Source organism: Typopeltis vanoorti, chromosome 18 (genome assembly GCF_054136105.1).
Source record: "Typopeltis vanoorti isolate ZY-2024b chromosome 18, IOZ_Tvanoo_1.0, whole genome shotgun sequence".
In the NCBI taxonomy this organism is placed as follows: Eukaryota; Metazoa; Arthropoda; class Arachnida; order Uropygi; family Thelyphonidae; genus Typopeltis; species Typopeltis vanoorti.
Window position 1 is genome coordinate 62,214,941 of NC_143566.1, and position 15,399 is coordinate 62,230,339.

Sequence of the window (15,399 nt, forward strand, 5' to 3'; positions counted from 1 at the left end):
GTAACAACGTTAGAGACACTGTATATACTAAACAGAGAAAATATAGCAGTACTAGTCATATTCCTCAAATAATATCGCTAGAATCTATTGAATAGTTTATCTACGCAACACTAAACTATATCTATTCTTCCACGTAAGTTCTTCTTGACAGAACCACAAGTTGGCTCGACGAACTCAGCGATAACATTAACAATATTTTGTCGGTGCATTGCCCTCTCGGTTGTAAGATGATTTCCGCAAACTAGGGAGCGCTACTATCGCCACAATGAAAAAATATCCATGCTAATAGAGGGCGCCAAAGTTCTTGATTGAAATTTCATTGATATTTCAAGATTATTAAACGGCCTTTGGTGCAGTAATGTTTGTTTCTGTTTGTGCGTGTTTGGACGATGTGGGATGTCATTTTGAATATTTTTCGTTTTCAGTTTAAATTAGCAGTTTTTATTTTTTTGGGGTGCTTTTTTACAATAAAGTGATAATGCTGTGTAGTCAGTGAATTAAGAGAATTTTTTTAAAAAAAATATTAGTACCTTTGTCACTGTACGGCATCATTGCCGATTGTATTAATTCAAAAATTAATCCTTAGAATGCCCCTAGATTTTAGTGTTGCTACAGTCGAGAGGGTAAGTTGTTTTGTGTATTTGTATATCTTTGAACTTGAAGTTTTGACTGTAGATAAAATACCTTCACGCTTGATTCCTGTTTGAATATTATTTAGACATATTTACTAGTTTTGTTAACTCTGGAGAAACTAACACCTCGAATAAAATGATTTTTGTGTCCGTACATAGTCATAGAATAACAAACCCGATCACCTTTACTAGATTTCACCTGATACAGTCACAACAAACAAGCCATGCTTTCAAAGGGTTTCAGTCATTCGAATGAAAAATAACCAAGAAGATGGCACCTGAAAAAATAGTATAAAGACGTGTATGGAAAGTTACTGTTTGCTTGGAGCAGATGTGGGTATTTCAATCGCTGAACGGAAAACGAAAAATTTATTTCGCATGCCAGGCTTAATTTCCTACTGCGGCCAAGTCACATGGCATTTAATCAGATGCCAAGATAGGATAGTTAGTCCCATCTGCATATGGCTCTCAGTTGCCCGTTTTGCTGAATGAAAAACGTTTTTTCCCCCGGAGACCTGAGGGAGGGAGGATCCTTCCACACTCCTCCAAGACCGGCTAACTTACCCAACTGAAAAGCTATGATTAGGGTTTTCATCCTGGACAGGATTTGAGCCAATTAAAAGGACTCGTTGAAACTGACTAATGGAGACTTGAATAGTCTTAATTTTGTATTATATTTTAAATTATAATACAAAATATTTGAAATATATTCCTACCTGTTAAATTATGTCAGAAATATTAAAAAACTAAGTATTTGTCAAATCCCCCTCCTCCACACACAGATAAACATCCTTTGGACATGTTTACATAAATGGCTCTTTTGGCATACCTGAATGAAAATGAATATTAGGTAATTAAGGAAATGCCATAGTTGAAGAAAATCACTTTTTTACAGGGAACACTTCATGTAATTCTTTTATTCATGAAGAAGTGCACAAGCAGTGTTGCAATATGGTGAAAGTGGTATTTTGACAGTAAAATAGTTATAATGTATAGGTTGATTTATACTACTTCTAGTTTTTTGGAAATTCTTTCACATTTATGTGTTTAGTTTTGGGTGGCCTTAACCTGTCTCTGTCGGTTCCTGTGGTCACTGTTGATAGTATGGTTATCCAGACTCCATTTGCCATATCTTCATTTTTATGAGTATTAAGTTTATAGCATCCAACATCGACAGAATCAATGCTTGTTAGTAATAAAAGTAAAAAGTACTAGTTTTGTTTATTCCTGGGTTGGATAGGCATACCAAATTGTGGGATGAATGTGGACCTTGACTTTTTGATTGATTTAAACATGTTCTGATATCATGCATTTCAGCAATCCCTTTAATGTATAATAATGTAACATAACTTTTAGAATGACAGAAAAGCTTTCTTTTATTCAATCTGCATGACCAGCATTGTTCATCAAAGAATTTGCTAAAATTTTATATTAATGATTTAATAGTTAATTGTTAGAGCAGATGTTGTTGGTACTAGCTGTTGGGATGCTAACCATACTGTCGTTTTTAGGCAAAAATGATGGTGAGCATAACTTCATGCAGCCTATGGTGTTTTATATTCAGGGTGTACTAAAAGTCTGGCCCCAAAGACAGTTTATTATATAAATTACATTAAATGTCCAAATTCATTGCTATTTACTTCGAAACACTTTCTTTATTTGATGCAAGAGCTTTGAATATTTGTAAGTAGCATTTTCTCTGATTTGCTAGTGTGATGGGGCTTTAAATTGCTTATTGTTGTGGATCGATTGACATAAGCCACAATTTAAGATGGCCCTATAAGAAATCATCCAAAGGGGTTTAGCCTTGGAGACCTTACATGGGCATTCACTGGGCCTACATTGTCCAATCCATTTCAGTGGAAATATTCCTAGCAAAAAAATTGGACGTTAATTGAAAAATGAAGCTCCCCATCTTGATGAAACAACATAGCTACTCATTTTGACAATGGGATCTCATCCAATTCAAGCATCAGAAATGTTGTTATTGAGTCCATTGAAGAGCTTCTAGATATGACTGTGAGCCTGTAGAACTGCTTTGACAGTCTGTTGAACTTTGGCATAGAGCTTTTCTATAGGGTTATTAAGTTTCTGTAGAACAGCGGCAATTGTTGGACAAGAATAGATATGAACAGGTGTTAGTTCAACTCCTGGCCAGTTCTTGCTTATTTCATAGCTTCTAGTACTACCATCCAAATGCATTTTCATGGCTTTAAAATGTTCCGTCCTTAGTCTAGTGATGATTGTGGTTATTTCTCTATTTTCATTAATTTTGCTGGTTTCATGCTTCTTCTTGATAGTTTGTTTTAACGATCTCATTTTTGCAACAATCAGCATCAGTTAGTGATAGTGGGTGTAATTTTTGAGGTGAGTATCTTGCTTCTTTGGCTAGTCTGTCTGCTCTCTCATTGGCTTCAGTATTTGCATGGTCTGGTATCCATTGCAGTGTATAGTTATTTTTCAAATTTAAAGTTGCTAAATGTTCATTAATTTCCTTTGTCAGTTTTGTTTTTCCATTTTTTAATGCTTCAAGTGCAGATTTTGAGTCACTGTAGATGGCTATTCCTTTTGTAATGTTTATTACTCGATTAGGGAGATAGAACTTTATAGCTGTTAATTCACAAGGGAAGTTTGAAGCTAATTTGCCATCTGGGATTTGATTTGCATTTCCTTGCCTCCAGGTAGAATTAACAAAAAATCCCCGCTCCTCCTCGATTAGCCCAATAAGTTCATCAGTGTAGGCAATGACATGGTTTAGATTATTTAAGTGATGTATAGTGTGTCCTTTTCTTTTATTTTAATGTTGTGAATCCTTTTTTCGAACAAGGTTCTAGGAGATTTAAGTTACTTGTGTTTTGTAGTGGTATAGTGGGAAAGAATGTCTCTTTGCTTATTTCAATAGACAAGTGCTAAGTCGATCTGTTTTCTAATTTCATGATCATATTGTAAAGTAGATTTCTTTAGTCTCTAGATTTTCCTATCCAGTCATCGAAAATCCTGACTGAGATGTGATCCTGTTGTTGGCTCCTGATTCTGTTAGAAAACAGAAGAAATTTTCTTCTGTCTTTTAGCATGTGAAGTCCACATTCTTGTTGAGCTTTTCAATCAGGCATCAGAAATGTTTTTCAGCATATAAAAGTATGTTTTGCCTGTTACCATGTTGGGAAAGAAATGAACATATAATTTACTAACAGTTCTATGATCAATCGGAAGCTTATCAGGATGCTTGGAATTAAACTCATAAACAACTGAGTGTTGTGTGATGCCACCTTTTGGATACATAAAACCAATCTGTTCTTTTTTTCTTTCATTAATTTAGGTTCCATGATACAACAAATCTAAAAAAATATTAATAAAACATATTGTCATTGGCTTATGAGCACTGACCAAAAGTCAGTGCTTATAGGTGTATGTATACACATACAGTTCAGTGTATGTGTATACATACACCCTGTATGTATACACATACACTGAATTGTTGTACTCTGTGGGTGCATAAGGCATTGTTATTGTTTACTTTTCAGATATAAATTTGATATAGCTATTCCAGTTATTTAAGTAATTAATATAAAAAGAAACATGTTTAGAACTGTGACGTAAAATGAAAGATGCCATATATTGATCAAATGAAAAGCCTCTTTCATTCTTGGTGTGAGAAATTATGTTGATTCTCTCTCATCAAATCATGATGTGCAACACACACCTGAACGAAGAGTCACAGCATATCTTTGCCTTAAAAACATGCCATAATCAGCACCTTTTGTTAGCAGCATTTGTTTTTACCTTTAGAATCAAAAATATTTGCACAAAGTCATTAAAAAGATAACCCACTATGTTATGAAAGCTAGCTCATATTATTAATGTTTCAGGTACAACTATTACTATTTAGTCACACCCTCCAAGGACTCACTGAGGGAGGATTTTCTACTCCACTATACAACTTGTTGTCTTCACTGCTTGCTTAATCCACCAACTACACATGGCATCTGTTCTAATTATATTCTTGGCATCTTTAATTTATAGTATAACCAAGTGGAAAAACTTTCAATATCTTTCTCTAATCCAGAATATTTCAATAATAAGGTATGACACCTTTTGACAACCTGTATATGGAAAAGTGACTTCTGCATTACTTCAACCTTCTTATCACCTCTGGGTCTGGATTCCACTGAGACTTCAATAAAGGGAGAAACCGGTATAGATAGTGACCCTTCCCATAATGTATAGCACTATACATGTCCATAAGGATATGTGCTTTGCATTGTGGGATACTAAGGTAAATGATGTGAAGTCATTAGTCTATATATGAGTTGCCCAGTCGTGAAGTTACTTCACATGCAAACTTTGTGTGCTTACACTTGGATAAAGGATTAAACCAAGAATATAATTTTTTGGCATCTTTAATTTATTTTTACATTGGATTAAGTTTTCCAAGGGAGTGGAAAGAAGGCAGGATTGTACTGGTTCATAAGAGAGGTGACAGAACTCTAATTCAAATTATAGGCTAATCTGTCTGTCAGGTGTTGTTGTTGAAGTGTTGGAGAGACTAATGAGAACTAGGATCACTGGTTAAATTCAGCCAGGGCCTCTCTGGGGCCCAGCCCTGGAACTTTTTTATGCACAGGGCCTGGACAAGGAACATTTTTCTATTTTTGTGACTTTTCTCCCTTTACGGTAATTAAACCTAACACGAAACAGACAGCAATGGTAGGTTATTAAGATGTGCATGTGATTAGTGCATTATTTACAAAAGATCATGCAACCAAAAGATAAAAGCGTAGCTGACAATTGAGTTGAAATGCTAACTCTCTTCAACCGGATTTCATATGTGAAACTGCCATAACAACATTCACTATATATATATATTTCTTAGTTTTAACATGTTCGATTGACTTTTATTGCTGCTTTGATGCATGCAAACTCACACGCATCTAATTAATAACAATAGTTTTTAGTTAGATACTGTGTTTCCCTGGCAACATATGGTTTTGCTTGAGTCTATACAGCATAGTTTCTGTATGAGGGGACATGTGATTCATTAGTCTTTTTTTTATTCCAGTTGTCTCTAATTGCACTATTTGTTGAGAAATATATTACACAGAGTACTTGTACTTTCTTCACTGACATGATAAAAGTACTTGTTTTTCTTGCCTCTGCAGTATAGTGGCTATTGGAGAAGGAGTGTTAACCACGGAAGCAAGTTACTATTGCCCTGACGTGAATGTGTTTAGTCTTTTTTTCATGTGCGAGGTATATATATGCAAAATTTTTTAATTTCTTTTTTCGAAAAGTAAAATCAGGGGGGTGAGTTATATTCGAGTAAATATGGTATTTCAACTATGGATAAGTACATTGGTACCTTCTTTAAACAAGAAAATAGCTCGGATGACAGTGATAATACAAAATGAGTTTGTAATAACAGTTTGTGTGTAGTTTCTGTCTGTAAGGAATCCACAGAAACACAGAATTCCCATCAGTTGCAATGCAATAATATTAATACACTGAATGAAAGGAAAGATTTCCTGACTTGCTGGACACTTGACCAGTGGATCACCTTCAAAGGTAAATACAATTGATTTTTGTAGGAACATTTTTCTGTTTTGTGACTTTTCTCCCTTTATGGTAATTATGTCTTCATTATTGTGTTATTATTCAACAGTTATTTACAGTTTTGAATGTGTATATAAAGTCAATATCAACAGTCACCCGATTACAAACGCTTGATGAAAAGGACGGGGAGGTTTGGAGCTTCCCCGGATAGCATCCAAAGGTAAATACAATTGGTTATTTTGTATAGGGCCCCGGAACTTATTCGTTTAGAGTTTAACCACTGACTAGGATACAGAATTGAGTTGATACCGAATGGTATTATCTTTGATGGACAGCACAGATATCTACAGGGAGATCATGTTTTAGTAATCTACTTACTTATTACAATAAGGTGGCAGCTGCATTAAATGAGGGAGATGGATACACAGTGGTATACTTATATTTTGCAAAGGCTTTTAATAAATAACTGCATGATAAGTTGATAGTCAAACTAGAGTGGATGGGGTTGGATATTAGACTAGTGCAGATTGGCTATCTGATAGGTATAAGCAAGTTGTGTAGGGGGGGGGGGAATATCTCAGAAGTGAGAAGTTGCTAGTGGTGTGTCTCACAGATCTGTTTTAGGGCTATTGCTGTTCAGCCTGTATGTTAACGGTATTGGGGAAGATTTGAATGGAGATATTTGGTTGTTTTTCAGATGATACAAACTTGCGAAGAACTATGAGGAGTACAGATGTGGCCTTACAAGTAGACTTGAATAGACTGAGTAAATGGGCACGAGAGTGGGGATACAAGTTCAGTGTTACGAAATGTAATATTTTAAAATTTGGGAAACAAAGATGGGATGTAGAATTTACTTTTGATGGGGGTATATTGTTGGGGATGATGGTGGATAGGGATCTAAAATGTAGAGGACACCTTGCCAAAATTGTGAATAGAACAACGAATTCTGGTGATGATTTGGAGCACACTGACTTGTAGAAGTAAGGAGATTTTGGCTACATTGTAGAAAGCCTTTATTAAGCCACATATGGATTACTGTGCACAGATTTGGTCACCTGATTTTCAAAAGGAGGAAGAGATATTTAAAAGGTTCAGAGGTGGTTGACTAAGATGATTTCTAGAATGACGAATACATCTGTACCCCCCCCTCTCTCTCTCTCTCTCCCAGCATTAGGTCTGTTATTGTGGTATAGGAAATAGTTCCTGAGCTTTGTGTTGTCAGTTGGTCAAAGATACATTTTGTTTACATGGATTGCCTCGACACTATAGTGTCGTAAATTCTTTTAGTTTGTGCATTTTGTTTCCCAGACCATTAGCTTTTCAGAACATAATCTGTAGAGAGTTTAGCTTTCAATGTTTGTTGACCAGTGCAGGAATGATTTGTGTATGTCTCACAAACTTCTTTGTGGAGTCCTGGCTGAACTCGATTAACATTTCACTTAGAGTGGCTGCTACAACCACAGATTTGTTGGATGGAGTTGCACATTCGAGTTTTGTTTTGTCACTTTTAAAGCCATCGTACTGCATGTGAGACATGCTTCAGTGGTTGTACTGTTGGGGTGTTATTGGTATTTGCTGTTAATGGGGCTCTTCGGTTTTGTTTTATTGATTTTTGGGTGGCCAAGAATTGCTTGCACCCTCTGTAGTTGATGGGATGTGGTCTGCTGCATTTGGTGTATGTAGCTGGCTCTGTTTTTTATTTTTATTTTTTTTATTTATTTATTTTTTTATTTATTTATTTTTTTTTTTTGCAAAGAGGTTTTCTGAAGAAGGGAGAAAAAAAAAACAGAGCCAGCTAAATGTACCAATGCATGGTTTTCTCTACATTAAACACAGAGATACCAAGGTTGAAGTAATGCAAATGTCACATATCTACCATATAAAAATATTGAAAAGGTGTAAGTCATTATTAAAATAAGGAGTTACACCTTTAATAAAATATAAAAGTAGCAAAAAAGGTGTTACACCATTTCGCTACTTTTATATGGTAGACATAGACTTCTGCATTACTTCCAACTTGGTATCTCTTCTAGGTCTGGCTCTCACTGATGAGACTTCAGTAAAGGTTAAAACTACTCTGGTAGTGGCTCTTACCATAATGCATAGCATTATAGACACCTGAAAGGATGTATGCTTCCCATTATTGGAATACTAAGGTAGGGTGACCAGAAGTCCCTTTTTTAACGGGATTGTCCCGTTTTTTAGACTCTGGTCCCGTTGTCCCGACAAAACCTTGATGGGATGCTAACTGTCCCTTTTTTTTTTTTGAATTAGTGGCATGACTTCATTCTTGTGTGTTCAAATATGGAAAAGATAATGTCTCTGATGGTGACTTGATAGCTTGAGATTGAAAACATGCATGCTATGATTATTATCAACCATTATGAATGCATTCTCTCTGCGATAGGATGAAAATGCTGCAACCAGTGGCAGCACTGCTGCATCATGGCGGTAACAAGGTTACTTTGTCTACCATACCATTGTTTTGCTCTTATGCTGGTTTGTTAGTAATTGTGACAGTTAAAGTGAGTATATATATTGTGAGTGGTGATATTTCATCCAGATTTTATCATGCTGAAAAGGAATTGTAGTTTCACTCGGGATATAAAAGAAGAATATCCCTTCTTGAAAGATGATGAAATAACAAAACAAGTTGTAATGTACTGTGTGTCGTTTGGTTTTTCATTTGAACATGGAGGCCATTCTGATACAAAACAGCATTTGACAAAACAAAAACATAAATTGGCAGCTGCTGCTCACAGTTCAAGTCAAGATGTTACATGATTTTTCACAAAAAATTCAAATGGGAAATTAACTGATGAAGTAAATGTCTTGCATCTCAAGGTTTGTTTGCATTTCAGGCAGCGAAACATTGCCTTTCTTTGAGGTCAATGGATTGCACCTCTGCAATAGTGAGAAATTTATTTCAAAACAAATTTACATGTGGGCTAACAAAGTGCCAATCGGTGAATGTCCTGGCACCTTATGTGTTAGTTATAGATACATCAAACCAGAGATTTGAAGTTGGTGCCTGTCCTTGTTAGGTACTTCATCCTGAATAAAGGTATTTTGGTTAAAGTGATAGATTTTCAGAACATAACAGGAGAAACAGCAGCTGACTGAGAAAATTATTGCATTTTCTGCAAATAACTGCAACACCAACTTCAGTGGATACAAACGAGGTGGTTCCAACAATGTATTCTGAAGATTCAACTAAGAGTTAAAAATGAACATTCATGCTATTGGTTGTGTTGCTCATTATGGTGTATGGACAAGTGCTCATATTTTGCCTATTGATATCGAAACAAATGTAAATAAAATATTTCAGTATTTACACCGTGAGAGTAGAGGAATTGAAAAATTTCTGCACATTTACAGAAATTGAATACAAGCGTGTTCTAGGTAGTGTACAAACAAGATGGTTATCGTTACTACCAGCTGTGAATAGGATTATTGACATGTATGATGGACTCAGATCTTACTTTTTATCACAAGATAAATGCCCTACATTGTTGAAATCATTTTTCAGTAACCAACAATCAATACTTTGGCTCCATTTCATACAAAGCCAGCTGAAAATATTCTCAGCAACAATAATGAAAATAGAAAGGGAGAATATTTTTGCAACTGAAGTGGTAGAAGAATTGGAATTGCTCAGATAGAAAATTACAAACAAATAGGAAAGCTGAAAATTTTCAAACATTTAAAATGTCATCAATTATTTCAGAGTTCAAAGATGAGGGCATCTCTTTGATGAAAAAGAATTTTTAGACACTACAAATTTATTTTATGATATGTTCCTTGAATATTTAAGCAAATGGACTTATCGTTTCCAGCCATTGAAAGCATTTCACTGGATTAAGTTGCAAACTCCATTAACCTGGGCTGAAGTTGCAAGCAGCCTAAAAGCAATGAGTGATGTTGACAGCAAAATATTCAATGTTGTTGATGAAGATGAATTATTTGAAGTCAGTCATATAAATAATGTTGTGAACTCCAAGATGGAAGAATGAAAGGACACAAAAGGTGAAGTGGAGGAAAAGTCGTGTGACCGGTCTAAGGTGCTCCAAGAAAAAAACATCCACTACAAAAGCATACTGCCAGTTGTTGTGTTTGTTATGGCAATCCCAGGAACAAATGCAGCTGTAGAGAGAATTTTTTTTCTCATGAGTTCTTTGTGGTCTGATGAAAAGAACCACTTCAATACCAAGACTGTAAAAGCAATAATTGTGATCAAGACATACTTTGACATTTTATTAGTGCATCTTGAAAGAACCAATACATTTTGGAGGAAATAATGTCTTCATATAAATATAATGATAATGCTGATATTCCATAATTATAATGCACACTTCATTCCTGTGTACTGTAATTATATTATTCCATTTTTATGTAGAGCATACCAGAAGTATCCTGTTTTTGTCCCTTTTTTTTAATTGCTGAAAAATTCATTTTTTTTTTTGTTTTGAAAATCTGGTCACCCTAAACTAAGGCAATTAATGTGAAGTCATAAGCCTCTATACACAAGTAGCCTAGTCATCAAGAAACTTCACATGCAAACTTTGCTTACATTTGAATAAAGGATTAAACAAGAATATTTTTTTTTTTTTGCATCTTTAATTTAATTAAAAAAAATTCAGCAGTGAGGTAATGTTTCACACTTTTCTTTATAAATATGTTCTGCAAGGAACTTGTCTTGTTCCGGTGAATTTTGTTTAGTGGAGATGGCATGTTCAGTAAGTACTGACTGTTCAGGCTCATGATGTTTAATTCAGAGTGATTGTGAAGTCGTTCAACTTAGAAATAACAGAGATCTGTTTCTAGGTTAATTACAAGTATATGAAAAATGAAACAGCTACAGATACAGGTTATAATTGGACCTTTATAACAAAAGAATAGGGACCTCATTGTAACATATGTTGAAAGTGGCCACCTCCTTTGTGAATGTAAACTCGCGCTCTTTTCACCAGGTTTGATGCCACCTTGTGAAGCACTTGTACACTATTTTCAATCGCTGTTGAAATGTTTTTTTTTTTTAATTTATCCAGTGTGTGAGGATTATTCCGATAAACAACGCTGTGGAGATACTCCCAAAGTAAAAAATCTGGTGATGATCTTGGAGGCCATAATTCCTTCAAGATGATAGTCACCAAAAATTCTTGCAAAAAATGTGCGGTGCTATTCGACATGTGGCACTGTCTTGCTAGAACCAACAATGGCGTTTGCTGACATCAAGGAGTGCCACGAACTGTGTGATGTCTTGGTAGCAGAATTATTCACCATTGTTTCGAAGTGTATGGGTCCCACTATATGATGTTGTGATATTGCACACAAAATTCCAATTTTTTGAGAATGCAAAACTTTTTCATGAAAAGCATGTGGATTTTCACATCGCCAAATCCTATTGTTTTGACTTTTCAAATACCTACTGAGGTATTATTAAAACTCTAACCAATAGAGCCCACAATCTTTGTTTCAGTGAAACCACCCTTTCAACTGAACTTAAACACATACACAACACCTTCCTTTCCGATGGCTACAGTGATTACAGAATCGAAAAATAATCACTTCCTTTCCCATTCCCCGACCATCTATTCAGAAACGCCCTCACCATACTTTACATCCGTGGCACATCAGAAAAAATAGCCAGGTTGTTAAAGTACAACCTCCATACAGTGTTTAAGCTTGTGGTCCCTAATTCTAACACTGTTTACTATCTGAAATAGTGTTGGTTCTACAGTTGACTTTCTTGAGTTTACGTGACAAAAAAAAAGTTTCCAGGAGCGAAAAACCTTCTGGCCCATGCTAGCATTCCACTAAAATGGGAACTGGTCGAAGAATCGTTTGGAAAAGATTACTCTAATCAGTGACTAGATTCGAACTGAGGATGCTGTTTCTTCAAGCAGCCTGGTACTATAGATGCACAAGGCACTTCCACTGAGCTAAACAGGCTGAAAAAAAATTTTCACATCTAACAAGTTATGACTATTCGTAGAAGCAACAAAAACAGAATGACTATACTAAAGTGTTATTATAGGCTGTACTAAGTTTTAGAATGAATCAGTGAACTTCCAAAGTAGTCTTTTACAGAACTTAAAATGAAGCTGCAGATAGCATTGAAAACCTGAATGATTGTTCATGTGCTGCTCAATTATCAGGAAAGTGCAGTCAGTTTGTGTGTAATACCAATTTCCAAGTTAGGAAAGTAATTTCTCTTAATACCCAGATAAAGAGATATGGATATGAAAATAAATGTATACGCAACTTGTTAGCTCATTTAATGAAGAATTTTACATTCTTAAGCATGGATCTTGTAACAGTAAAAATAAAACAAAATTAACACAGGAAGAAAGTTTTTTGAAATTTCAAGTTCTGGATGCCAGGGATTTGTTGATAGGTTAAGGTGATAATAAATACAGTGCATATTCATGATTTAGAATTCTAAAAAAAAATATATTTTTTGGTATAGCACAGTAAATTGTCAAGATCTGAAAAGTGGGGGAGAGGGAATAATAAAATAGTAGTGAGGCCAATGAGATTGGAACATTTAATGAGCTTTCAACCAAATCAGCAGCACATTTTTTGCTGGTGAAATCTGTTTCCATAAATGGAACTCTGATGGACACTGTATCGCTACAATATAAAAGCATAATCTCCCTAATTAGTTACTAACTACATCCCTAAGTGGTGGATGATTTCATGTAATGAATTTTCATCTGAAATTAAGTTAGCTGATACAACTGTGGCAGGATTTTTCATCCTGCAAAACATGTAATTAACAGTCACAATACATTAACTTCACATCCTTAGTTGCCTTGGCTGTAGTTAATCCAAACCAAATCCATTGCACATTGAAACACTACCAATAATGTTGGTGACTTGAAGTGGTGATTTGTAAACAGAATGTGATTCTTTGTGGTTTACATACTTGCAGATGGAAAAGAACCTTCTCCATTTGAAGGTATAGCAGTAAAGTAATTCTGCAGGCCAGCTGCTAAACAATGATTATTGTTATTATTATTAATATATAGCTTATTGGAGGCCTGAAGTAGCCATGGTATTGAAAACATACCATGTTTGTAGAACAGTTTCCAGATTAATAAATAAAAATATTTTTAAAAAATATTAAAAATAAAAAAAAATCCTTAACTGCATACGATACTAACATACTATAGGTATACAGTTTTTCATTAGCCTGTCTTATTAACTGTCTCCAATGATACAGATTGGTCTGTAATTGGAAGTTTATATTCATGGGACTGAACCTGATGATGCATTTAGAATGCTTCCAGATTAACTAGAAAATCTTATTGTCATTTACTCCTTCATTGTCTTCCTGGAGATGTCCATGTATAAGGGGGGACCGGAAAGTAATCAATTATTTTTAATAGGTCATTTTTAGCCAATTGTTTATTTTCTTAAATAACACATAAATTATTAAATTTGATTTTTATCTAAATATTAGCATTACTTTTCTATTTAAAAAAATCTGTTTTTTTTTTAATATGGCGGACTTTAAAGTTGAAGAGCACCATTTACGTCATTGTATGCTGTTTTTGTTTCGCCAAGGAAAGAATGCTACCGAGGCTACCAAAAGCATTTGCTCAACTTATGGAGACGTATTGAAGGTTAACAAATGTCAGCGATGGTTTAGGAGATTTGCAGAAAAAAAATTTTGATCTCTCTGATTGTCCTTGATCTGGAAGACCTCTTGCTCTAGATGATGATGCTCTTAAGACTCTCGTTGAATCGGATCCAAAACAAACCATACAAGAATTAGCAGAGAAACTTAATTCATGATGGTCAACTATCCAAGAGCACTTACATAAGAGTGGCAAGGTTCTTAAACATGGTGTATGAGTACCGCATGAACTGTCAGAAAACAATAAAGCACAGAGACGGGCAATTTGCAATTCATTGTTGACCAGACAACAAAATGACCCCTTTTTGGAATGAGTTATAACTGGTGATGAAATATGGGTGCTGTATAAGAATAATAAATGCAAAAAACAGTGGCTTTCTCCAAATCAAACTCCAATTCCAATACCTAAAGATGGACTTCATCCACAAAAGATTCTGTTGTGTGTTTGGTGGGATTCATGGAATTATTCATTACAAACTCATGGAACAAGGTAAGACTATCACAGCAGCCATCTACTGTGAACAATTAGAGCGACTACATCAAGCATTGTTAATCAAACGTCCTGCGCTTGTCAATCGAAAAGGGGTAATTTTACAACAAGATAATGCAAAACCAAATTCTGCAAGAATGACTCAAGAAAAAGTTAGGCAGTTAGGATGGGAACTTCTACCACATCCTCCATATTCGCTGGATATTGCCCCTAGTGACTATCACTTATTCAGGTCCTTAGAACACAGCATAAGAAATAAAACCTTCCGTTCGCAAGATGATGTCCAAAGGAGTTTGATATCATTTTTTGCCTCCAAAGAAAAACTTTTTTCAAAAAAAGAATTCTAAACTTAGTAGATTGTTGGAATAAGATTATAATTAACGATGACGATTATAGAATTGAATAATTTTAATTTGTTCTTTAATAAAATTTATATTAAAAAGGTAGTTCAAAAAATTGATTACTTTCCTGTCCCCCTTATAGATTAGCATATGTGTGTGTGGAGGGGGCAGAAAGAGGATACTGTTGACATGATATTTATTATGTTCATGAGACTGGATGCTTTCTGTATGGGGGATTGTGGTGAGTCTGTCATCCTCCTTTAGGATGTGTATAATTGCTGTGCATTATGCAAATAGTCACTAACTAGACTGGCTTTTGACCTCAACAAAGGTACTGTTAAAGTGCAGGGAGTACCTCTCCCAAAACTGAGCGATCTATATCATCAATCTAAATCTCGCTGAGTGACCCTAAAGGATCACTACCGAACTCACCGCTCCTAACCTGAATCACTCCAGGACAGGGAATGCAGTGGTGACTCCACTCTGTAACAGGCAGAAACCTGCCACTGAGCAGAGCCACTCTACTCCCCAGGAAGCAAGTCGAGAGACAAACATTATTAAATGCCACCAGTAGGAGCCAGACCAAGAAAAATACCAGGCTGAATTTATGAAAAAATCATATTTTCCATATACAGATAGCGAAAAAACGTATCACCTTATGCTCTGAATCAGAGATGGCCGTAAAAAAAAAAAAAAAAAAAAAAAAGTTTTCTTCACTTGGTTACAACATAAATCATACTT

At 35.2% G+C, this 15,399-nt stretch overlaps 1 protein-coding gene across 2 annotated transcripts in view; it reads left to right on the top strand.

Annotated features, from left to right (window-relative positions):
* Window positions 1–366: 366 nt before the first annotated feature.
* Window positions 367–15,399, top strand: part of cdm (importin-13-like protein cdm) — a 389,177-nt gene continuing 374,144 nt past the window's right edge. For both annotated transcript variants that reach the window (XM_090408166.1, XM_090408167.1), the window contains exon 1: window positions 367–623. In XM_090408166.1, the coding sequence (XP_090264292.1) occupies window positions 588–623 (36 nt within the window). In that variant the 5' untranslated portion in view covers window positions 367–587. The remainder of the gene's footprint in view (window positions 624–15,399) is intronic.